The 25,442-nt window shown below is 37.5% G+C and overlaps 1 protein-coding gene across 3 annotated transcripts in view; it reads left to right on the top strand.

The window, feature by feature from the left end:
* Positions 1-608: 608 nt before the first annotated feature.
* Positions 609-25,442, top strand: part of LOC135583213 (midasin-like) — a 63,423-nt gene continuing 38,589 nt past the window's right edge. For all 3 annotated transcript variants that reach the window (XM_065173789.1, XM_065173798.1, XM_065173785.1), the window contains exons 1-24: positions 609-888; positions 988-1,292; positions 3,823-3,907; positions 4,923-5,197; positions 5,277-5,477; positions 5,597-5,745; positions 6,375-6,484; positions 6,562-6,681; positions 11,293-11,371; positions 14,506-14,628; positions 14,702-14,801; positions 14,880-14,982; positions 15,061-15,195; positions 15,272-15,328; positions 15,407-15,583; positions 15,678-15,803; positions 15,880-17,652; positions 18,304-18,368; positions 18,458-18,653; positions 18,788-18,892; positions 18,985-19,272; positions 22,748-22,941; positions 23,068-23,122; positions 24,324-24,474. In XM_065173789.1, coding sequence (XP_065029861.1) covers positions 784-888; positions 988-1,292; positions 3,823-3,907; positions 4,923-5,197; positions 5,277-5,477; positions 5,597-5,745; positions 6,375-6,484; positions 6,562-6,681; positions 11,293-11,371; positions 14,506-14,628; positions 14,702-14,801; positions 14,880-14,982; positions 15,061-15,195; positions 15,272-15,328; positions 15,407-15,583; positions 15,678-15,803; positions 15,880-17,652; positions 18,304-18,368; positions 18,458-18,653; positions 18,788-18,892; positions 18,985-19,272; positions 22,748-22,941; positions 23,068-23,122; positions 24,324-24,474 — 5,077 coding nt within the window. In that variant the 5' untranslated portion in view covers positions 609-783. The remainder of the gene's footprint in view (positions 889-987; positions 1,293-3,822; positions 3,908-4,922; positions 5,198-5,276; positions 5,478-5,596; positions 5,746-6,374; positions 6,485-6,561; positions 6,682-11,292; positions 11,372-14,505; positions 14,629-14,701; positions 14,802-14,879; positions 14,983-15,060; positions 15,196-15,271; positions 15,329-15,406; positions 15,584-15,677; positions 15,804-15,879; positions 17,653-18,303; positions 18,369-18,457; positions 18,654-18,787; positions 18,893-18,984; positions 19,273-22,747; positions 22,942-23,067; positions 23,123-24,323; positions 24,475-25,442) is intronic.

The raw sequence follows: 25,442 nt of genomic DNA, 5'->3' as shown, positions 1-25,442 counted from the left end.
TTTATTTTAATGAAAATAAATAACGTAGATGGAAGATGAACAAGAGGCCCAAGACTTAGAAACAACATGCCATTTTTGAGTTTTGTATCTAAACACAAAAAGAGAAGTTGTAATCATACTCGACCGAGCTAACAAAATGGTAATCCTCTCCGGTGCATTAATAATTTAATAGCAAGAATTCATTAGACGTACATCTGACGATTCAGGTGATAATTCGCAAAAACATATTCACATCACATTCTTTTACGTCAAGCATTTATCTAATTGTATTTCGAAGTTATCTTGTTAAGATAACAAACGCAAGATTATTATTCAAGAAATTATCGTGTTATTCTGATAGGGTTACCGCAAACTTAAGCATTCATGCAGTGCAGATCACCAGTCTGTGCAAATTCAGGGAACACCGGTTGCCCCTTTCCTGTGACAGTCCGACGTGTCCTAGTCAGTCCAGACCACTGGATTCTGTGGAGGAATCTTGCGTTGCCTGCCCTAATCGAGACAGGTAAACCCTAGAGTAGCGTGGCGCCAATAACCTCGGCCGCGATCCGCCCGGGGTTTCTCCGAGTCAGCCGAGTCGAACCGCGGAACTCCGGCCAGGGGTTTCGTTCGAGCCCACCTTTGATCTGCTTTTACGTTGCCGCCTAAAACCCTAAAACGCGACCGACCTTGGCCGCTATAAACCCCCGATTTCACCGCCTCAGCGACCACCTTCCAAACGTTAACTTCCATTCCTCGACCTCTGCTTCCGTTCGCCGCCTCTCGGGGTTTCCGCCGTCGTCAAACATGTCGTACGACGGGAGCTTCTCCTGCGAATCCGCCTTCAAACGGCTCCTCTCTCGTTGCCCTGCTCTCCGCTCCGATCCCAAGCTATTCTCTCTCCATCAAAAGGTAACCTCCTCTTCCCTATCTTCGGCTATCGTTCTTGATTCTGGCGCGTTCTTGATTACTGCTACGTTCTTGATTGTAACGTTCTTGATTCTTCCGCAGGGCGGAGCTGCCACTGCGGACGATGTCGTGGCAGCGATGGCTGAGCCGTTTCTTCATCCAGCCTACACGATTCCGATCATTGGATGTTTCCGCCCACTCTGTCGCAGGATTGCCGACAGGGCTGTGGCGAAGCTTCATGCCGTCCCTTGCCTGGAGTCGGTGTCCGAGGAGGATTCTGACGACGTCGGAGAGGACGATTTGCACGTGATCGATTTTTATGTCACCAGAGGGAGGGGTTTGAGGCTTCATGAGCTGGCATCGTTGGCCTTGTGTCGGGCGCTAGACTTGGCACCATTTTTGTTGAGGTTATTCATTTCGTCGCGTGCATTTTATCTTCTTTCGAAAGACTTAGTTCTTGATAGAAATGAGCGAATTTCTTTTTTATAATAGTTGTTAGAGTTTGCATGTTTTCGTTGTAGGCATGTCATGAAATGTTGATTGTCGATGTACAATGATCTAGAATCATAATAAACATAAAAATGACTTGGATTAAGCGTACTGAATTCCAGGAAGTGCTTTCCAAAGAAACAGAGTTTTACAAGAAGCACTTTTCCAATCAATGGTTGTTTGTTTGTGCACACGTGTTACCGCTTCTGTTCATTTCATATGAGCTGGAATATGGACGCTGTCGGGCACTGAATGTTTCTGGGCAGGAATGATTTAGATTCTCAAGCCCCATCCCTGGTTTGTGTTCAAAGGTACTGACATGAAATATTAGTTTCTATATTCTTTCCCTCAACCTATTGCCAAGTGTATATTTTCACTTGTCGCCTCAACTAGATTCTTTCACGTTGATTGAAATTGAGCACCATGTGTTTTATTCCATTTGAAGCTCTCATAATGTCAGCGTACTCTTAAAATAGGGTGGATCTCCCTAACATGATATGGTGATCAATATGAATCGTAATTATCTTCAGATTGAGGCTTCGAATTGGTGTACTTTGAGCTTTAGTGGAGGTTAATTTTTGCAGGTTGAGTGATGCTGCTTCAAGGATTTGACATTTGAGTTTTAGTTTTTTATTAGTGGCTATTTTAGAGGAAATTTGATCATTAGGACAACTACCTTTAGTTGTCTTTAGGAAGAATATTAACACAGTTTGAAGCAAGGTTCACCGTACCATGACGTACTGCTCGGTACGGGCAGTATGTATCAGTCTGAATGGGGATCAGCAGGTGCGGTACGTTGGATGTCCTCATGTACCATGTGTCGGTATGCTCGGTATGACTTGGTATAGCTTTATATGTACCATATTGATAGCTGGTTGGTACACCGGTATGGACCGGTAAGGCGAACCATGGTTTAGGCTCTTCAAACATGGGGCTTTTTCTTATGTAGTCCAAAATGCTTAAGCTCGTGTTAATATCTAGGGAACATTCTTGCCTCATGTATCACAATAGCCCCTTCTACTTTACTAGGTGTTTGTGTTAAGTCTCAATGGAACCCAAAATTATTCCCTAGTGTGTGACATCTGAGGTCCACGACCCATTGGTAGCTCTGTATGGATGTATGCTTCTTGTTCCCGCTGTCCTTGTAGTTAACCATTCCTTCTTAACTCCAATCATCCACACATAGTACTAGGTTCAGTCTAATGCCAATTTTCACAACTTGGTCTGATAGACAGTGGCACAGGAAATTGGACATACAGTCTTTTCATCATCTAACTCTATATGCTTATTGCCCGTAGTCAGCTCATCTTGTTTTATACACCACTCCCCTTCTACATTTTTGTTTAGGAAGATGCTTGAGCAGTTTCTTATAGATGTTATTCTGATAAACAAAAAGATCTATTGGCTGGAGAACTTTGATGTGGGTGCTTTTCATTATGAATTATTTGCCTTTTGATGCGCTTTTTATGTAGTAGTTTTACTATATTAAAATCATCTTGGCATGCCACATGGAAAGTAACTTGTATTGATTTGGATGTGCAATTGATTCTGTGAATGCTGTTCTAGAATTGAGGCGTCACATCATGGAGCAGATACTTGTAATTTTCCTTCAACAGTAACAATGCTTGATGAAATGGAGTTGGTACTTGGTTCACATGATATGAATGAGAAACACTAATCATCGTTATAGAACAACTTTAGTAGTTCAAATTGAGGTATATGTACTGCATGCTCATTTTGAAGTTGGATCGTCAGCAAGGTTTGAAGTTCCGGATATTGGTGCTACACGGGTCCCAGGCTGCACTGGTACTTGTCCTGTTCGTACTTGAGTATCGGCATAGATAGGGGTGGTGGTGGAGGAGGAGATGAGTAGGATGGAAGACCAGGCAGTTTGGCAGTGGCGGCATGAGGTTTGAGGGGTCTTGCGTTGGTTGGGAGAGACGTGATTAGGGTCTCACATCTGTTATTCCAGAGCAGCATGTCTCTTTTAAAGAGGCAGTTTTAAAAAAGAAATAACGGACTGGAGCAGACTTTTTTGAGAAGTGGCAGACTGTGGCTCCTTTCATGCTTGGAGTAGTAAATATGAGCCAGTACATTGAGAAACTTTGATCTTTGATCCTTAGTTTAACAAGATACTGCATCCTTTCCCTGTAGTAGCATCTATCCGATGTTGCACTGTTGCTAGCGTTGCACTACTCTGATCTGCGTTCTTAGTGACTTATTTACTTATTTTAGGTTTGATTAGGTAATGATACATTTAAATGTTTATCATAACTACAATGTGTATGCAGACTGCAGGAAGTTAACTAATAGGATCTTTTGTATTTTGTTTTCCCCGCTGTCTATCATTTGGTTGAACTTTAATGCAATGGCTGTTGGTGTGGTCAGTGCATCCAACCTTTTTTAATCTGCAATTGATGTACTGAATCATCATGTTATCTGTTGTAGATGCGTCTTGAATTATTTCAAATTTTCTCCTCAACCATTCGTACACCTTCAGTTGGTGGGTTTTTCTTCACAGCTCTCAGAGAAGGTATTGTTTTTGATGCTTTGTGGACTGCAGTTCTTTTCTTAAACATAAAGTTTTAGTGTCCTAGTTGAGTTGTTCCTAAGCTAAATGCTTTAGTTGGTTACATGCTATCATTGTTGGTTTTCAAGTTCTAGATACTTTACATTGTGGTGCTTTAGCAAGCCTCATATAGTTGTCATTTTAAGTACAAAATATGAATGACCTGCTAACTGGTTGTTTGTCCTTAAAAGTTAAAACACTAAAATTTTTTCATGTTTTCTATCTTCCAGTTGGTCTTTGAATTTTGTGGAAAATTTTCTTTTCCCATCTTTTTTTTTTGCTAGCATTTCTACACCGTCTCTAGAAATTGATATTGGTTTTTCTATCAATCATGAAATTGTCCATTCTTACATGAAAATTTCTTGAGTTTTAGTTGTATTTTTTATTCAACCTGTAAATGTGTATTTTAAATTGGTTTAATTATGTGAAAGATTCTTCTTTTTGCAATATAGGATGTTTGGAAGATTCTTTGGTGTGAACTTCCTGAGATGCTTTGGTACTATGGGACAAGGCTCTGGGTTTTGTTGTTTAGGTTGGCTGATGTGACATTATTGGTTTTTTTTTCCAACAATAATATGAGCATATCTTATTGTTTTTTTAAAATCTATGATTCCTTGTTAGCAATTTTCATTGACTTCCAGTGACCAAAGCTTTGTGGTTCACTACCTGAAATGCCTGCTTAGTGTATTCGTTTTCTGATTTTATGGTTATCAATATTGTTTTCCAGCATAAATTCAGTTGTGACATTCATGATGTTCACAAATCACAAGTTATTTCTTATCACATGAAAACTGGTAGAATGTGGTGTGTTTTTTTGACATTTTACATATCTTATATTTGTGGTATGACATAGTGCTATGCCTTAACAATTTTTTTGATTTTCTGATTCTCATTGGTTCATAGTTTTGTAGATGTTTTTAAGTATGACTGTTTGATTTTTCTTATTTACAGTGCTTCACAATTGCCTTTGTAATCTCAGGGTGAGAACCAACTGCTTGGTGCAATTCGTGTATCCTATCGTTTTTTGGTGATGGAACCTACAGTATTCTCTGAACTATGGGATTGGACCTGTTTCTTAGACCTCATGCAGCAGACTTCATATCTTTTGTCAGTTTGTGCTTCATTACAGCTACATAATGCGCTTGACATAAGATGGTGTGGGATTCAAATTCTCTCTATTGCTCTAAAAATAAGTGATAGGGCTATTGAAAATTTTGGCCTCGGTTCAGATGAAGCTTTTGCATGCTTACTTAGGTAAGTCTTTTAAGTGTTTTCGCTGATACACAAGATAGTTAGCATGTAACCATCTTTATGTTACTAATTATGCATATAGGTTTGAGGAGTTCTGTGAGGACACTTCATTAGAAAAGGCTGGCTGTTATTTCCAAACAGTTGAAGCAGAAAAGGACAGCTCTTCTGTTGGAATTGATAATTTTAGTCAATTGCTTGAGTCTGACTGTGATTTTCTAGTTCCATCATCAAATTCTTTTGAGATTGAGTCTAAAATGAGGGGTTGCCAGAACAGGGTTCCATGGTATGTGGTGTTTCATAATTCCTGGATGCAGAGCAATATTATTAATTTTTTTATGCAAACAGTGCTGTTTCTTATATTTTAGCTGTTTCTACTTGTTCTTTTGTTGTTGTGCCTGGAAGCCCCTTTGTCTTGACTTCCACAATTAAGAGGAGTTATGAGATGATTCTGATGTCTGTAAATCAAAAGTGGCCAATACTTCTCCATGGCCCACCAGGTGCCGGAAAAACTGCTCTAATTAATAGGTTGGCAGAGATGAGTGAAAATCAAGGTACGCAATTCATGTTTTTCAAGTTCTACTCTTCCATTCATCAAACTGAGAAACAAGATTTGAGAGATTCATGGTTTTGGGATCATAAGTTACGTGCAAAAACATAATGTCAACTTCATCATGCACTTAAAGAGTTTCTGCTTTGGACTGAATTAGCTTGGGTATTTGTGATGTATATTATCATATCAGAGTAGTTGCATATATGTGGATTACATGTGATATAATATTTGTGTTACTTGCAATTTAAATTTCTTTTTTGGAATAAACTATAATAAGCCCCACATAAGGGACAAAGAAGGAGGGAGATGTAGTTACTTTCAAATGTGTGTAATATCAAATTGATTAATGTGCAAAATCCAAGTGATTGCTTATATCATCTTGCTTCATTTACGTCCTAAGTTCCCAGTAATTAAAATGCTATCAGTTGCATTTGAAATACTCTGAGAAGAGATGCACACTTGTATACTCTTTTTTAAATTGTGGTGGTAAATCGATGGGATGTGGGGGAGGTCAAATAGTATCATTTGTTCACCATCTATGATATTGAATATGATGCTGATGTATACTCTATTATGGGATTTGCTATTTGCTGATTTGGTAATTTTTCTACAATTTTTGTGATCGTTTAGTTTTGTTCATTCACACTGATGAACAAATGGATAGCAAAACATTGATTGGGAATTACATTTGTGCTGACCAACCTGGTGAATTTCGGTGGCATCCTGGTTCACTTACCCAGGTTTGTTTTATGTTAAGAATTAGGGCAGACAATTATTTATGTTGTTCGAACATTCTTCATGATTGTTCTTTTAATAGGCCATTCTAAAAGGATATTGGGTTGCTTTTGAAGACATAGACAAAGCACCAAGTGAAGTACAATCAATCATATTGCCGTTATTGGAAGGTTCCACTACTTTTATAACTGGTCATGGGGAGGTAATTTTTTTTCTCTGTGAATTTTTTCCAAAGAAATGGTTTATATTTTGTCCTACTCAGTGGTTATTTCCCTTTCATGTAAAACTTCATCTTGTGGATTAGTTGCAAATTCACGTGCTTGTGCAATTATGCTGTTCTGCACAATGTTATAAATAGCAAGCAGTGATCACATTGAATCAGGCCAGTAATCACAATTTATCTTCGACACAAGAACATACTCGCAATTTATAACTAAAAAAATTCTAGTTGTTTGCTTTAACAATGTTTCAAGAAATAAACTGTGTGGGTCTTCCAACACATTTTCATACATATATGTTAATTTTTTCATTATATTTTTGAACAAATGAATGGCAGAATATCAAATATGATGACATGTTAATTATAGTACTGAGCATATCAATGTTGCAAATTATCATCCACAGACTAGAGAGTTGTCTTAAATAAAGCTACATAATAATTTTATCAATTCATTTTATTGGACTACGATATCTCTACTAACAATTCAAGGTGACTGCATAGATCCTTATGTCTATTCTGGTTTGTTCTAGGCTAGATACTTCTAATTTGTTGTAGGACCTGTTATGTACAAATGGCTTCTGTGTTAATGAGAATTTTGATGTGTTGAGTTTTTGATTTGTAATGATTTTCTTTCATGCTCAAAGTGGGGTAAGGATAACTAAATCTTAATTGATAAATTGGTTTTGTTATTGTGTGTGTTTAGCTTCTATCTTATAATGTGATATTTTATCTTTTATCTTTGGATATTTATTTTTTGTTGATGACTATAATGAGTTTCTGGTGTTGCAGTGATATATTAATCTATGATGATGGAGCATGTGTTTTGCTAGATACTAGATAATTGAAACTATTTCATAGACTAGTTTTCCTCAATGCAAACATATTGCAGTGTGTGTTGATGATAAAATATTCAATTCTGATGAGGAACTTATGAAGTGAATATTATGAAGGTGTTGGAAGATTTGACACGAGTAGGACGAAGATGAATTATTGAATTTTGTGGTTCTTCTCATGTTTCCTTTTTTTTTCAACTGTAAAGCACCAATACTGATTTTATGTATATTCGGTTGGTATTGGGATACAACAAGGCCAATAATGATTAAGCATTTTTCTAATACATTTGCATTACGATAGATTTGTCAATGTTTCTCTATATAAGATGTGTCCATGAACTAACTTTTGCTTGTAATGGCATTTTTCTCACACCATGCAATATTATAGTGACTTTGCTTCTCTCTCTATACTGTGTAAACTGTGGCTCAAAATATTGGAAATACTAAATGATTATGACCGGCACAGGGATGAGGTGAGGTCTTTCCCTGGAAGTTCAGATATATTAAGAAACAAGACTTATCAGTCACAAAACAAACCAAAAGATGTGTAATCAATGATAATTAAAAAAAAGTACAATAAGGCTGCAGCGATGATTGGTTATTTGGTATAGACTGTTTGCACTTCTGTATATATGAGGTACAAATTTCTATTCTCCTTCTTTCTATGTGTTGCTTTGGGACTTAAATATGCAACAAACAAAATTGAAGAGGTCTATGATAGAAGGCGCCACCACCTTTAGTTTAATATTCATTCTATGTCATTTGCATTTGCTCACTCATGTATTAGTACAATCTTAGGTAGTGTCCCATGTAATTTAATTGTTTGTAACTGTAAATTGCATCTAATTGCTTTAAGATTATGATTGGTTCACGAACTTATTCATCGACACCGTATATGCTATAGGTTGGGATCTGTGTGTTGTGGTGTGGGCACAAACATCTTGACAATGGGAACAATGGGAAAAATAAGGAATAGAGGGAGGGAAAATATATTTTAAAAATCATCTACTTTTTTTTTGTATGGCCAAAGATTGTCTCTTTGGTACTTAATCTAGAGCAAAGAATACTATTTCGTCTGATTAGTTCATATTGACACTACTTATCGGTCCGAGCAAGAGCCTGCTGGCTGTCTCTTTTCGGACTGTCCAAGCCACTTTATTATCATTATTTAAAAACCCTATGTTATCTCACACAACATCCTCTCAAAAGCTTTGGGAGTTGCCTATAGGTCCTTGCCTATCGCCTGCATGCCACTTGCTCGCTCATGTATGCCTGTTGTTTGCCACTAAACCATTACTTCTCCATCGTCTCGCTTCTCCCCCATCTCCATCTCCGCCTCCTCTTCTCCTCCTCCGACACCTCTCCCTTATTTTTCTTCTACCACTAATGCTTCTTCTTTTGCTTCTTTTGCATCTGCATCTTTCTCCTCCTCCCTTCCTCCCTCCTTTGTTCTCCCTTCTATAGCAGTGGTTTAAATAGGCGTTTGGGCGCTCGCCTAGGTGCTTGTGCGAGGCGAGGCTCGAGCACCTCAAGGGTGGACCTGGCGGCACGCTTCAGTAAGGCGCCACCTGGGTGCTTGCCTGAACCCAAGCGTTGGGCGCTCGCCCGAGCGCTCGGTTCAAATGAAGCAATCGAACTAGACTTTTAAGGTTAGCTTTCTTACCTGCAAAAGCCACCCCTCGTACCCCTGTGCGACCCTGAGCCATCAACTCTAGCGCAGCTTCTGCCTCCACCGTTGATGCTTTGCCGTCGACGCTTTCTGCCGCAGATGCAGTGGACCGAGGCTTCATTTATCGCTGACGAATGGGTCCAACGACCTAGCCTTCATTCGTAGCTTCCTTCTGCCATCGTTGCTACTGTGTGCAGCTCCTTCCATCGTCGAGGGAGAGGACCATAGTTTCCTTCGCCACCGATGGACACCTCTAAAGCTTCCTCCACCCACAACGTCGTCGTTTTATCACGGATTTAGCTAGAATTGTCTAAGCCATGAGACACCCTTGCGGCAAAGTCACAGACTTAGCTTGAGTTGCCTAAGTCGTGAAGCACCCTTGCGCCAACTTCTCGAACTTAGCTGGGATTGCCTAAGTCGTGATTGACGTACCCTTGCGATATGCGTCCGCAAAGGGTCAGCCAATTTACAACCTCACTCAGGTCCTGAAAAACCTGTAAAAGAGAAAGTTGATTAGTTCAAGAACGAGCGGCGGATAAGTCCCGACGTTTTGCCAAAAGGGAAGCTTTACAAGCAATTTAGCGAGCACTCTGGGTGCATGAGAGAAAAGAGAGAAAGGAGGAAAACAAGGACCTTAGAAGGTTAAACGGATAGTTGCAAGTCCACAAACAATTGCTCACCAGGTGTCGGACGCGAAGGCAAGTTCCCGTCAAGAAACGTGCGAACTTATGAAGATTGATCAACGCCCGACACTATACCAAAGCCCCATCCCCCATGGTGCCACCCAGGTGGTTCCAGGGTGTTGAGATGGTTGAAGTTTCTTGTGCAGCAACGGTCTGCAGAAAACAGGTCGTGGCACGTGAAAATGGAGCCATTTTGGGGCTGTTATGCCCGGCGCGGTGAGCGGTCGCACTATAGCACTGCAACCTGTTCGAACTTACATTTTTACAAGTCAAAGCACACAAAACCAAGGCATAACATGCTACCAAGCCTCTGTACATATATGCAAGAGCGACGAATGGTTCGTTGAACGAAGTTGTTGCGGGTGCGTAATAACTGTTCGTGACAGTCTGCTTCCATCGCTGCTATCGTCCGTAGTTTCCTCTGCCGCCATCGCTGTCGTTCGAAAGTTCCATTTTCAATGACTATTTCTCCCCCTATTTACAGTTCTCTTCACCCCCTCTTAACAATTATTTTCTCCCCATTCTAAAGTTTCACTGTCAGAGTGCTTTGCTTCGCTCGAGCGAGCACCTAGCACCTCGAGCATTTTGGGATCTTGGCCCCTAGTGCTTTTTAAATCACTGTTCTATAATAAATTGGACGGTCCCTTGGTACATAGTGTGTCAATATGCCAGCATGGATCGGATCCGTACCTGTCGGCTACGAACCAAGTGTGGGTCTCATACTCGAAATTGAATTCCTTGCGATAGAATAAAGTATCTTATCTGCATTTTGTCTATGTTATATTGAGAAAAGCTTCTTCCACTCTATATGAGTCCTAATCAATAGATTTGGTTTGAACTCGATATCCATTCCAAAGGTAGAAATCAACATTGAAGTGAGTCTCATGGAATTTGAAGTGAGTTTCATGGACTTGAACTCTTGCAAGTGTGTCAATGTAAGTGGACTACACCAAAGTGAATCTAAATATTGGCCCTTCCCACTTTCCCATTAATTGACTTTAGATCTCTCTCTACTGAAATCAACCTTTTTTTCAAGTTTAAGGCATTTTGAAACCCAATTCTGAGTTCCGTATCATTTCTGGTGAACCAGACACAGATAAATTCAATCATGTTACATGTGACATATCATCTTTTATATGGTAGTTCTGTTGTGGCAGATATTTAAGTAAGCTCCACACGTACATGTTGCTTGTTAAAAATTTTCTTCTTGATCAGTATATTATGAGACTAGATAGGCTCTAGTACCAGCTTTGCCGCAGTTGATGTGATTCATTTTGATGCCACAAATTAGGAATTAGATTTTGTCTATTCGAATTATCTCACTTATCATGTTGATATATAGGCAATACATACTTGGCTCTTGCATTCAATTTATTTGTTTTTCATTGATGTGTGTTGATTTGCACAGGCAATTAGTGTAAGTGAAAACTTTCGTTTGTTCGGGACAATATCAACCTCAAAGCATGAAGTTTCTCATGAGATTAAAGGTAATGCAGGTTTTGATTTAGAATAAGGCTTTTGATTATCTATTTAATAAGAATCGAGATTTTTCGATTATTGTATGTTGCAGTTTGAACTTTCTATTTCGCTTTTAAAGATCTTTCTGACATATAAAATTATGTATGTTTGATTCATGCTTGGTGTATAGGTGGATATACATTTGAGTAATATTGTATTCTTCCCTTTCAAAAGACATAAATTACATATTTACGTGTGAATTAGTGATGTTGACCTGAACAGACCTAAATTGTGGAAAAAGCTTTGTGTAGGCAATCTCAAGTAGTTGTTGGTGTTATGGCTTTGTTATTTCTTTCTTCTTCTAGTAATCTCATATATACCAAGTGTTATCAACCAATCCCTCTGGACTGGTATTTGATGTCATGTGCTCATTATATGCCGATTATAACCAATCCCTACATTTTCAAACCTTTTTAATACCTGTATTGTGTGATGTTGTTAAACTTATTGTCAATTAATAATGGTAAAACAGGTTGGTTCTTTTCAATGAAATTCGTATGCAGGTCCTTTGCCTTACATTAATTGGTATGTACCATTTAGACCTATATCGATGATGCGGACAACCTTGTTCAGGAATTGTTAGTGATATTGCCTCTTGTATGACAGACTATTGGACTACTTTTAGGTTACTTTAGTTATTTTTTAGTAGACTAGGAAATAGGTGATGTCTTATTAAAGATTATTAGTCGGTTTTGCATTTTGCTACTTATCACTCATCAGCATCTGTAACATTTTAGTTTACTGTTTAACCAGCTTTATGCTGGTCCCTTGGCAATTATTAGGTTGTCAAAGTTTTCTGTGGTGCCATATTAAGGTTGATCCTTTATACTTGAGTGACCAAGGTGGAAGCCAGGGGACAAACTTTTTTCTTGTTGGGTTAAGGCTCCTTATTCATTCTCTGCATTGCTGGAAGGTTGTGTGCTAGGCCACAGTACTAGGCTGCTTCTGTGCAACTTTGGTCACCAGGGCATGCATAATGAAAACATCCTCCTTGCTTGTTGGGGTAAGGCTATATACATTTCTTTTCTGAGGGCGATTGGTCGGAGTCGCATGAACTGGCCTTTTTTTAATGCTAATGCATTCTATGATGGGCTAGAAAGGCAGAGGGATCTGTCAATTCATCGTTGCTTTGTAATTACTAGTTTTTTGAATTTTACCAAATTCTGGAAACTTTTGTGCCTTCCATCTTGACAGTACTTTAGGTTGAAATGTGGGGGAAATTAACTATGTTCTTGAAACTGCCAATGGAATTGTAAATGTTGATAGACCTTTACACGACTGTACTTCAATGATCTAGGTTTCATTTAGAATCACTTTTGAAGAATTTGTTCCCCTCTAGTATAGCAACTACTGTCACCAGCATAAACCCAATGGGTGTCAGTCTTACAGTGAATAAAACAATTTGAACCCATTGCGACTATGGACAATGTTGCTTGAAATGAACATTACAATAATATGTTTAAGTGGAAATTCACATGATATTAACTGTTTTAAGAAATATTACTTAGTATTTTGAGCTGAGTTGGACCTTTTAGATATAAACCCAAATTGATACAAATTCATACAGGCCCTAAAAACCCAATATGATGGTCGCTTCCTACCCAAAATGCTTGAAGGTGCTATTTTACATGTAGTCTGCTGGTTATTAAATTACCGTAGTTATTAAGGTGGCTGCTATTTTAGGACAGTGGTAATGCCTACCGGTTACCTACCACTTCTAGAAAAATGTGTGAAACAAATTTTAGTTGCTTAAATTCCGGAGAGATCTCAAACTTTTTAGGTGATTGAACGATTGTGCTTAGGTGTAAAGAAACGGATGGCTTGTGGAAGTAGCATTAATCGGGTTTTCTTTCAATTAGAAACAATGGCACAAATAAAATTCGGCTTTTCAAGGTGTGATGATCATGAGGTTGCCAGGGGACATGGATAAACACGTGCCCAACCTCCTTATCCTGACTGATTTGGTAGACTTCAACGCCATCTTCATTGATTGTCTTTAATAAAACTGGATAATACTTTTTTAGGAAATGATAACTCTCTACCCTGTTAGAGTGCAATATCTCTCTGAAGGAAGATGCCATTGTTTTATTCCTTAATCTGAGCCTTCAAATTCATGGTATTTTCTGGTGAATTACAAGCATTGCCTCTCATTAAGACTCAAAATTCCATTCAGTTTACATTGCATTTAAAGTAGACGACTTTTCTCTCTGATTTTGAAAATGGCCATATCTCTGATCTTTTTTTGAATTGGTCCTAAGCTGTTAGTAAAACCTTCCTGTGCCGGATCTATGGTTGTTGGTTCTATGTTTGATCAGTACTCTGAATATAGAATGAGGAGTTTGCATAATGCACTGATCCCCAACTTTCTTATGTTTGATTATGTTATCATATCTTGTAATGCTTGATTGGCAACTTGGTTATTCATATTTTCTTTCATATTACTGTTGCTGGTACAATAGTTGTTGCCATGTAGAGGCAGACTGTCTTTAGTATCATGGTACTGCCCTGTTGTGGGAGAACAACTTGCAATAACCATTTTTTTCCTTTCTTAATGATGCTAGGGTTAGGCTCAGGCACATGTTATATATGGAAGTGCTCTATAATTCCTTTAGTATCATGTTGCTGCCCTGTTGTGCGAGAACAACTTTTAATAACCTTGTCTTCCTTTGCTTAACGATGCTAGGGTATTTTTTCCTTTCTTAATGATGATAGGATTAGGCTCAGGCACACATTATATATGGAAGTGCTCTATAACTTCTTGGTACTGTTACTGATGTTGCAAATGACTTTTCAGTCTTCCGTGTGGATTAGGTTTATGTTGGTTTGGAAGTTCTAAATTACGTTCTAGTTTGGTTTTGTATTTATTTATGTAAACAGGTAATGTACTGTAGTCTGACCAGATATTATATTTGTAGCTGGAAACTTGTTTTCACATTGGTGTCTGATCTTCTAAGCCTGATTGCTTCTCATTTTTGACTAAATTGTTTCCAGGAATGAGTTTTTATGAGTGTTGTTGTGTAGTTATGGGAGACAACCACGTTACAGAATGTAACTGCTAGATATGAGTTGTTACCTCATGTACATCTTTGGTTCTGTTTCATAGGAAGGCTCTCATTCAGTGCCTTATGGAGGAAAGTGCTGGTTAAAGCTGCTAATCGTGTAGATATGATAGATACTGTAAATGCGTGGTATCCAAGTTTGGAACCACTTATCCCGAAACTTATTGGTAGGCTGTTTTCTATATTCGATTTATTTGTGCCTGCTGAGTGGACTTCTATTAAATGCTTCTAATGCTGCAGATACTTACGAAATAGCACGCTCTTTTGCTTCCTCCCAATTGGGGGCAACCCAGGGTGGTGGGGTTGATTCATCTTGTGCTTTAACTAGGTTTTCATTAAGGTAATTAGTCTCTCTGGCTTTCTGAAAAACAATACCTTGTCATTCCTGGTAACTCATTTTTTCTGCCGACTTTGTTAGGGATCTTTTGAAATGGTGCAAGAGAATCTCAGATTTGGATATTAAGATCACCATCTCTAATTTTGGATTGTTGAGTACTGATTGTCAAGATATATACCAAGAGGTCTTCTTTACTTCCTCTATACATCTTTTATAAGATATGAACTTTTGAAACTTATGTTGGATGTTCTGTGTGGTCTAGGCTGTCGATATTTTTGCTGCTTATCTCCCTTGTTCACAAAAAAGGCTGTTGATGATGAGAGAAATTGCTAAGATTTGGGGTGTTCCTCTACCAGAGGTGGAAAATGTTTATCCTCCTAACAAGCCCACCATTCAGGTTTATCTTATTCGGCACTTACTGTTTTTCTGTTTCACGGCTTGTTGTCCTGCTTATAATCAATGGTTCATTGCAGAATGGACGGTCGGGTCTACGAGTTGGAAGAGTTGTTCTCCCATTCACTCAGATTGCAGTTTGTTCAATAACTCAAAATATATCTATCTAATATATGTTCTTGGTTTTATATCTGATACTTTTTTTTATTGTCCAGAACTTCCATCCAAGTCGACCTTTTGTTGGTATTCACAGTATCTTGCATGTTCTTGAGAGGATTGCTTGTTCTGTTAAGCACAATCAACCTGTTCTTCTAGTTGGAGAAACTGGTACTGGGAAGACAACAGTTGTGCAGAATCTGGCAATGAGACTTGGACAACCACTCACTGTGTTGGTCTGTGAAAAAAAAGACGATCTGCCATTTCTATTAAGTCTTTTATCATTAGTATTAGCTAGTAATTCTTATACAAAAATATTTCTTGGTGCAGAATTTGAGCCAGCAAAGTGATGTTGCTGATCTTTTGGGGGGGTATAAGCCCGCTGATGCACGCTCAATATGCATTCCCCTTTACCAAGATTTCAAGGAATTGTTTTGCAGAACCTTCTCCGAGAAGGTCTTGACCACTTATCTTAATTTAGTTCTATCAATTAACAATTGTAAAACTGATGAATCTGTAATTTATTGAATAGGATAATGAAGCCCTTCTTCGCCACTATGAAATATATGCTGTGCAAAGGAATTGGAAAAAGCTACTACATGCATGTCAAAAATCAGTTGAGTTTGTACAGAAGTGTGCTGGTAAGGAGGCCGCAATAACTTCTGGCTCAAAGAGGAAGAGGCCTTTATCTGAAAATGTTCTGCATGAGTGGGAATCATTTTCTTCAAGACTTGATGCTGCACGTAAGCAGATTGGCACCTCTGCGGGTGTCTCATTTAAATTTGTGGAGGGAGCTTTCATAACTGCTCTAAGGAATGGTTATTGGATTTTACTCGATGAGGTCAATCTTGCTCCTCCGGAAACTCTACAGAGAATTAGTAGTGTTTTAGATAGCGAGAAGGGTACCCTTTGTCTGTCCGAAAGGGGTGATATTGATCATGTAGAACGCCATCCATCCTTCCGCTTGTTTGCTTGCATGAATCCTGCAACGGATGCCGGAAAACGAGAATTGCCATATTTTTTCAGAAGCAGGTTTACTGAATATTTTGTAGATGATGTATTGGACAATGATGATTTGACTCTATTTGTTACTCAATATATGGATGAGGATAACACCGACAGAGAATTGTCTAAAAGAATTGTTAACTTTTACACAGCAGCCAAACGAGAATCAGAAGAGAGGCTGCAGGATGGGGCTAACCAGAAGCCACAGTTCAGTTTGAGGTCTCTCGCTCGTGCACTGGAATATACTAAAATGGCAAAGAAAAGCTTTGGCTTCCAGAAAGCTCTTTATGATGGGTTTTGCATGTTTTTTCTTACTTTATTAGATGGCCCCAGTGCAAAAATTATGCATAAAATGATAGTTTCTTGCATCTTGGGAGGAACTATACCCAAAAATATTCCTTTTGATGATTATTTCACTGACAGATCGAAATGTCAAGATGTGCCAGATTCGGATGGTTTTTTGGAGGATTATATCCTTACTAAAAGTGTCAAAGAAAATCTTAGTAACCTAGCACGTGCAGTTTATATTAAAAGATACCCAGTTCTTCTGCAGGGCCCAACTTCTAGTGGGAAAACTAGCCTTGTGCATTATCTTGCTTCAGTTTCTGGTCATGAATTTGTACGAATCAACAATCACGAGCATACTGATCTACAGGAGTATTTTGGCACTTATATAACTGATTCCCAAGGAAAACTTCAATTCCAAGAAGGTGTCTTAGTAAAAGCTGTGCGTCATGGACAGTGGATTGTTTTGGATGAGCTAAATCTTGCTCCATCAGACGTGTTGGAAGCCTTAAACCGGCTACTGGATGACAATAGAGAAATATTTGTACCTGAACTTCAAGAAACAATTCCTGCACATCCTAATTTCATGCTTTTTGCAACCCAAAATCCACCTACATTATATGGGGGGCGAAAAATGCTGTCTCGAGCATTTCGCAATCGGTTTTTGGAAATACATGTTGATGAAATTCCTGATGATGAACTAACTAAAATTTTGGAGTTGAGGTGTAAGATTCCTGCAAGCTATGCTTCAAAAATGGTTGAAGTAATGAAGGACTTGCAGTTGCATCGGCAACACAGCAAAGTTTTTGCTGGAAAGCATGGTTTTATTACACCACGTGATTTGTTTCGATGGGCAAATCGGTTTAGGATGTTTGGAAGGACCTATGAGGATTTGGCAAAAGATGGGTATCTTCTTCTTGCTGAAAGACTGAGGGATGAAAATGAAAAGAACGTGGTACGAGAGACGTTGGAGCGTCATCTTCGTGTGCGAATGATAATGGATAAGTTGTATAGTGTATGTCTATGCTTTTCCTATATTCTGCTCTTAAATAAATGCATTTTGTTCTAGATTTTGGCTCACTGATTAGTGCTAGTTTGATTCTATTTTGTTGTGTTTAGTTTTATAAACATCCCATTGATTTTCTCTCCCTATGGTGAAATGTAACCTCTTGTTGTGAACTCCTACATCACAGGAGGCTGGTGCGTAAGCATAGCCAAGCTTAGTTTATACCAGTAACTGCCTCTTTCTTATTACGCTTTGTATGAGGTAACCTATTATCATAATGATCTGGCAGATGAGCTTTCCTTTTGTAATCCATAACAATCTTTGCATGTTCTTACAACACACCTTTTTTTCAACTTTGATCACATTGTGGTTTTGTTGAAAGCAAAATGTTGGATGCTATCTTTTTTTATTGTTCATCTGGAAGGATAATTTGCGTTGGGCTGTTTCTTCTTGCTATATCTTTGTATATAGCCATTGGTTTGTTTTACATTGAATATATTTCCTTGAGAACTTTGAAGCTGGACATGCAGAAGGCATGCCAAGGAACACAGACTCAATTAAACTTCTGATTTTTAATTCTTAACTAGAGAAATTTCTTGCTTTTTTGTTCATCTTTGTGCTGATAGACAATGTTACTTGACTTTTTTATGGGGGTAATAGGAAGAAGATCAAGATGAAACTTATGCATTATCTGAAAACCCTGGAGTAAAGGAAAGCTTTGGAAGGTGACTCATTAATTTCTTTAATTTCTTATTTGTGGCAATCATTTTTTATTCTTGGGATTTTATACTATACATTGTTTCTGCTGTTGCAGTATCACATGGACTAACAGTATGCAGAGGTTGTTCTTTCTTGTTGAGCGCTGCTACAGATTGCGTGAGCCTGTTCTTCTTATTGGTGAAACTGGTGGTGGGAAGACAACTGTATGCCAATTGCTAAGTGTTTTTCTAAAGGCGAAGTTGCATATCTTAAATTGCCATCAGTATACCGAGACTGCTGACTTCATTGGGGTGGGCTCGACGTCTCACTTACCTTTCCTCTTTCTCTGTGTTCTTCCATGCATGTTACAAGGGACAGTAATTTATGAAATTTATACAATTGTTGTGTGACAATTCTTTTTGTTTGACATGTTTTTTACTGTCAGGGATTCTATCCTGTACGAGATCGTTCACAATTGGCCAATCAATTCAAACAACTGGTTGAGCAGATCAAAACATCCAAATTCTTTTGCTTCTTTCCCAGAGATGTTGTATGAATTTTCATATACTTTGTGCCTTAATTTTCTATGAACCTTTATTACTGATGGCTTCTGCTTGCTGATGCATTATACTTGTCATGCAGGAACTGTCATCTGACATTTCACAAGCTTCTTTGACTATAAACGTTTTGAATGACGTAAAGACAACCTTGCATGCAGCTATTGCTCCACAAGATCTTGATGTGTTTGAGCAGTTGAAATTGGGTCTAATGCAGCTCCATCAGAAGTGGCAGACCATATTCCTTTGGCAGGATGGACCCCTTGTGCAAGCAATGAAGGATGGAGATCTTTTTCTAGTGGATGAGATATCCTTGGCTGATGACAGTGTTCTTGAACGTTTGAATAGTGTCTTAGAACCTGAAAGGAAACTGGTAGGTTTTTCTCATACGAGATGACATGTTTGTGCTATTTGTATTAACAGAAGTTGGCTTTTGAGAGATCTTTGAATCCAATAAACCTGAAAGGAATCTGCTTGATTATAGTATGTGGAGATCTTTGAATGAATTAAAACAAATTTAAATAGAAGTTATGGGCAAAAGTAGTATCCTGATATGAGTTTGTGTTATTCAAAGAACTTGGAAACCAAATGACCAGTTTATTGGATATTCACCTACTTTCCATGTCTATTAATCTAGTTTTGAGTACGAAGTATGTCCAGTCTCTGATGCACAAGAATGTGGAATCATGGAAGTGAGGTTCGTGAAAACCTGCTTTTTTGGAGAATGTTTGATCTGGTCGGACTGCTCACCAGTTTGCAAAATACCCTGCGGTACTGAAACATATGCACTTTATTTATCGACAATATATCAAGATATACTGCACCACCCCAAGAGTGGAACATCAATTTGTTCCCAATATTTTATTCTTTCATTAGTAAATACTTATCTTTCTTAGATCATGTTTGGACAAATGTGATAAAAGGCCTTGTTCAGGTTTGTAGGTAAACTGATCATTTGTGATTAGGTTTATTTATAAGTGAAGCTTATTGACTTGTTGACCTGATAGTGAAATCTTAGCCTTTTCCTTTATTACAACTAACTTCTCTTGTTTAGGATGGTTCTTCTTTTTTATTAAATGAACCTTTGTATGATACCCTTGTCAGAAGCTAGTTTGTTCTTCTGCATATTCTGCTGCAAATTGGACAGTTGTCTTTCAATTTGGGCACTTGATTGGGCACCTTTCTTTTGAGTGTTCTCTAGGACTTGCATGCCCGGTACTCTGTTGTATTCTATATTTCCAGTATTTCCTTTTTTTTTGTTCTACTTATCTGAGTCTTGTGTTCTTCTCAAATATCTGTTGTTTGGTATTTGCCAAAATGTGGCCAGAAGCTGTTTTGATGGCAATGATGGTTTAGGGTTCCTGATGATCTTTGACGCCAATACAACAATCAGAGCAGAAGTGGTATTAAAATTGAATGTTCTGGGGCCTATGTTCTTCTTATTATTGGCTCTTTCCTTTTTCTTCTTGACACTCAACTCTTTCTTCATTCTTGCAACTCTGATTAGGTTTTGTCCTTATCTCCTTACCTTCAACATTAGATTCCCTATGCTTCCTTTGTGGTTACAACTGTTCAACTATTTCCACATTGCAATAATAAAATGCAGAGCATAAAAAAGACATGCACCATGTTGACTTGCCAGTTGTATGTTTACTTATATTTATATATGCTGACTTAATGCTGAAATTTGTTTCATAACGAATGTGACATTTGGAATTACACTTATTATTGCCACAATTACGTTCAAAATGCCTACTTGGGCCTATCATGCCTTCCTTTGGCATTGAGTTCATATTTATATAAATATCCTACTATTCACTGACCAAACATCACTGACCTGATCTTTTAAAATTTATTTTAGTTGACACTCTCAGTACTTCAACACTCCAGCTTACCTCATTAAAGATGTTGTCTGTAGTTTCTACATCATTTTCTCTACGTGAATTCTTGTTTGTGGTGCTAACTTTTTTCAGATGAATTTTTTCAATTTTGTTCGTCTCTGTTTCTCGGTAAACTTTGTTCCTGTGTATTTGTTGGAATAAATTCTACACGACAAACTTTAGGAGGGTTTTAGGCTAGATTATATCAAGAGAAACTTGAGGGTTTTGTTAAAATTAATGGACAATAATGCCCTTTTGTAGTGAAGTTGTGTTAAAGTTTTTAGAGGGAAAGAATGATGTAAATATTTGCATAAACAGAATTTGGATGATTAAATTGGAAGGGGGTTTCAAATGTCAAATGTGTTATGTGATTGTTGTGTACCGATGGATTAAATTGAAAATACAATTGTAAGATTGATGATGTTTTATAGATCTGATTACTGGGTAGCTAGGAACAACATATATTTCAGTACATGGATGTTGAGAGAGATGTGTATTACTAGAATGAGGAGCATGAGGAATGCCTACATTGTACAGCAGTTAGGGATACTATTTTATTATTGAAAATAAAAATTTCGAAAATAATCTAAGATGATATTTAGAAGTTCAATGGAGACCTATACATGGTGAAATAAGGCATGTCAGTTAGGGTTACTGCTTCTAGAAGTTAAAAAAGACATAATATTTACCTGAAGGCCTTTCATGTAAGTTGTAACTACAGGCTATGGCGATATATTTCCCATCAGATCTTCTCAATTACTTTCATTTGTGACCATCTTTTACTATTCTTCCTTGATTACTTAATAGAGTTACTAAGGTGAAACAAGGCATTTCATTTGTGACCATCTTTCATTTCGAAAATAATCTAAGATGGTATTTAGATGTTCAATGGAGACCTATACATGGTGAAATAAGGCATGTCAGTTAGGGTTACTGCTTCTAGAAGTAAAAAAAGACATAATATTTACCTGAAGGCCTTTCATGTAAGTTGTAACTACAGGCTATGGCGATATATTTCCCATCAGATCTTCTCAATTACTTTCATTTGTGACCATCTTTTACTATTCTTCCTCGATTACTTAATAGAGTTACTAAGGTGAAACAAGGCATTTCATTTGTGACCATCTTTTTCATTTGTGACCATCTTTCATTTCGAAAATAATCTAAGATGGTATTTAGATGTTCAATGGAGACCTATACATGGTGAAATAAGGCATGTCAGTTAGGGTTACTGCTTCTAGAAGTAAAAAAAGACATAATATTTACCTGAAGGCCTTTCATGTATGTTGTAACTACAGGCTAATGCGATATATTGTTCATCGTATTGTTCATGAAATGTTGTTCATTTCAGGTATGAGTGGTTGTAATTCATATTAAATAACTGACTTAGTTGTTATACTTTTAGCTGCATTTTATTCTAATTCTTTCAGGGAGAAATATTTAAAGTTGATCATTGCAAATACTTCCATATATTTTGTGTTTTTCTCATCCAATTTATTATATTTCTCGCTTTGCAATCTCGTCTTGATAGTATATAATTTTGGCTAGAACACCTCCTGAATGTCTCTTGCGTCGTAGAATTGCAGTAGTCGTGTACACATGACTGCTGCTTGTTTGCATGATATGTCTAATACTATAATTAGGATAATTTTTGGTGTAAACTCTCTGTATGGAACTTGATGTATCTGTATGTAAAAGCTGCAAGTCACTCTTTGCTTACATCATATTGCATTATTCTTCTGTGGCCTAATGTTGTCACTTCCTACAACAAACATAACCAGGTAAATATAAGTTGGTGTTTTTGACCTGGTACTAGGTGTCATCATCTTTGAAATCATTTTATGGGTAAAAATGGTTAAATCAGCAGAGTGTAGTACTTTAATTTGGGTCCCTGCATGTTTTTATAATCTAATTACGTATTTGAGATCTTGGTTCCAGAATTTATTTGGTTTATATATATACTTGTAGTCATTGGCTGAGAAAGGTGGTGCTATTCTTGAGCGGATAACGGCACATCCAAACTTCTTCCTTCTTGCGACAATGAATCCTGGCGGTGATTACGGGAAGAAGGAACTATCGCCAGCACTACGAAACCGTTTTACTGAGATATGGGTTCCTCCTGTGAGTGATATAAAAGAGCTTACAAGTATTGCTGTAGAGAGGTATATACTCCTTCCTCCCTATGATAATTTCTGATTCTGATCATCCTGTTTCCAGTTACCTTATTTTGTGCTATTCTTTAGTGACAATAGAGATGACATTTTGTTATTTTTTTTACTTTTGTGCAGATTCATTAAGCCAGATTTGTCAGGCTTTGCCAATTATATGCTAAGCTTCTGGGAGGTACATAGCAACTTCTATGTCTTGATTTGAGGAATCAGCTGTTTGTTTGATTTGACAAGCTATTCTCAAGTCATTGTGCATATGTGGCTGGCAGTGTAATTGTACATATAAGCTTGGCTTTGGATTTTGTGACCTATTGCATTTTCCTCTTTGACCATATACATATCAGGGCAATTTGGCACTGATATATTGTTATGTTCTTAAAGCTCACACATTTTGACCATTAACATTGATAGTTAGTCAACACCAAAGGATTAGTTGACATGCTTCTGGTTGGTAAAATATTTATATACAGTTCTACCTCATGCTATATTGATTACAGTTTTAATCATTTGGCCTAAAGACATTGTCAACAAAGGAAGGATTTGAAATTTTTGTTGACATTGGGCAAATACGACACTATTTAAGAGATTCCTTCTCTTATTGTCTAGGAACTCATTTACTTTTTTCTTTTGAGACTACTGCCTCTGCCCTTCGTTTGGAAAATGGTGGTGCCTGCTTTTATGAGTATGAAGTTGATGGTATCAAACAGATCTCTTGCTCGCCTTCTCATCCTGAGTTATAGTTGGTTATTAAAGTACCTTGATGGTCTGGATCTCAAGAAGCTTGATAGCAACTTTCCATTTTCTTAAAATTTTCCACATTAGCTTCTTTTATCTGAGGGCTTTGTTTTTTGTTGAATATTTGCCTTAACCACTTCTCTGATTTATTCCAAAGTTTGTTCTCCCCATACCATTCCTTATTTTCTTTGGAGATGTATCGACATACACTTGCCCATGCAATGTGTCGATTGTTGCTCTCCCTCATATTTTTTGACATTTTCTTTTTGTATTAAGTTAGGATGACATGTCTCATTTGGATGAGATTTGATTGGATTGCAAGTTGATTGTGAACTTTCTTCTAATGTGTCCCGAGGAAAGACTCTTTTATTGAGGCAAAAATCTTTTCTAACTATAATTGTTTGGCAATGGTGGCTTTTAATCATAAAATTAAACAGAGATTATTCTTGTTTGTCTCATTTTTTAACATGTGAGGCTTGATGTATGTTACTGAATTATTGATGAACAAGTAAGTTGATCCCTAATGTTCCAATCTTCCTTTTTTGTCTGGAAAAACCTTATTCGATTACTTTGCTTTTATTTGGATCAGGCTATATTTCATATTTGATCTAATACCTGATATTTTTTGTCATTGAGGTCAGTGGTTGAACAAGTTGCAAATTGGAAGAACTCTTACAGTGAGAGATCTATTATCATGGGTTTCTTTTGTGAATGTTGCTGAGCAAAATCTTGGACCGATATATGCTTTTCTCCATGGAATATTTCTCGTTTTACTTGATGGGCTAAGTTTGGGTACTTTTCCTTTTTCTTTCTTAATATAATTGTGTCATACCTGCAAACGCTTAGAGTTTGAATGCTTTTTACTACTATGTTAGGTTATGTATGCTTTCTTTTCATGTCTTGTTTTTTCAACCTGATATAAGGATCTAGCAAATATAGAACATGTTGCTTGAGACATGAAAGTACGAAAGGAGTTCCATTTCATAAAATTGACCATACTGATAGGTTCCCATATTGATATGCACTCAGTTTTGGTTGTAACTTTTGAATTAACCAACCAGTTTATGCAAACACTTAGAGTTTCAATGCTTTTTACTACTATGTTAGGTTATGTATGCTTTCTTTTTACGTCTTGTTTTTTCAACCTGATATAAGGATCTAGCAAATATAGAACATGTGGCTTGAGACATGAAAGTACCAAAGGAGTTCCATTTCATAAAATTGACCATACTGATAAGTTCCCATATTGATATGCACTTAGTTTTGATTGTAACTTTTGAATTAACCAACCAGTTTATTCTTGATAGGTTATGGAGCCCAAGGTTCGTAACTTCGTATCGTACCAGCGTTTTGAGCTTTGCTCGGTAAGGTACGGTACAGGCGGATCGAGTGGTACTTTAGGGTATACCATTTGGTATATATATATGTATATGTATATGTATGTATGTATATGTATGTATATATATTTGTATGTATATGTATATATATATGTATGTATGTGTGTGTATATATATATATATATATATATATATATATATATATATATATATATATATATTAAAAAAAAGGAGGCGTACGTTGCCTCGGCGATGTCGCCTCTTTTACTTCTCCTCGTTGTGTCAAACAAGGAGAAGGCCTCCTCATCTATGGTGTTCAATGAAGGCGTCAAAGGCCGCAGACGCCTTCGGCGAAGGTCGCAGGCATCTTCGGCCTTTGGCGATAAATGCGAAAAATAAGAAGCCAAGGCGCTGCCTCTCCGT

The sequence above is a fragment of the Musa acuminata genome, chromosome BXJ1-4 (genome assembly GCF_036884655.1).
Source record: "Musa acuminata AAA Group cultivar baxijiao chromosome BXJ1-4, Cavendish_Baxijiao_AAA, whole genome shotgun sequence".
Lineage (NCBI taxonomy): Eukaryota > Viridiplantae > Streptophyta > Magnoliopsida > Zingiberales > Musaceae > Musa > Musa acuminata.
This window is presented reverse-complemented; position numbering and strand designations above follow the sequence as displayed.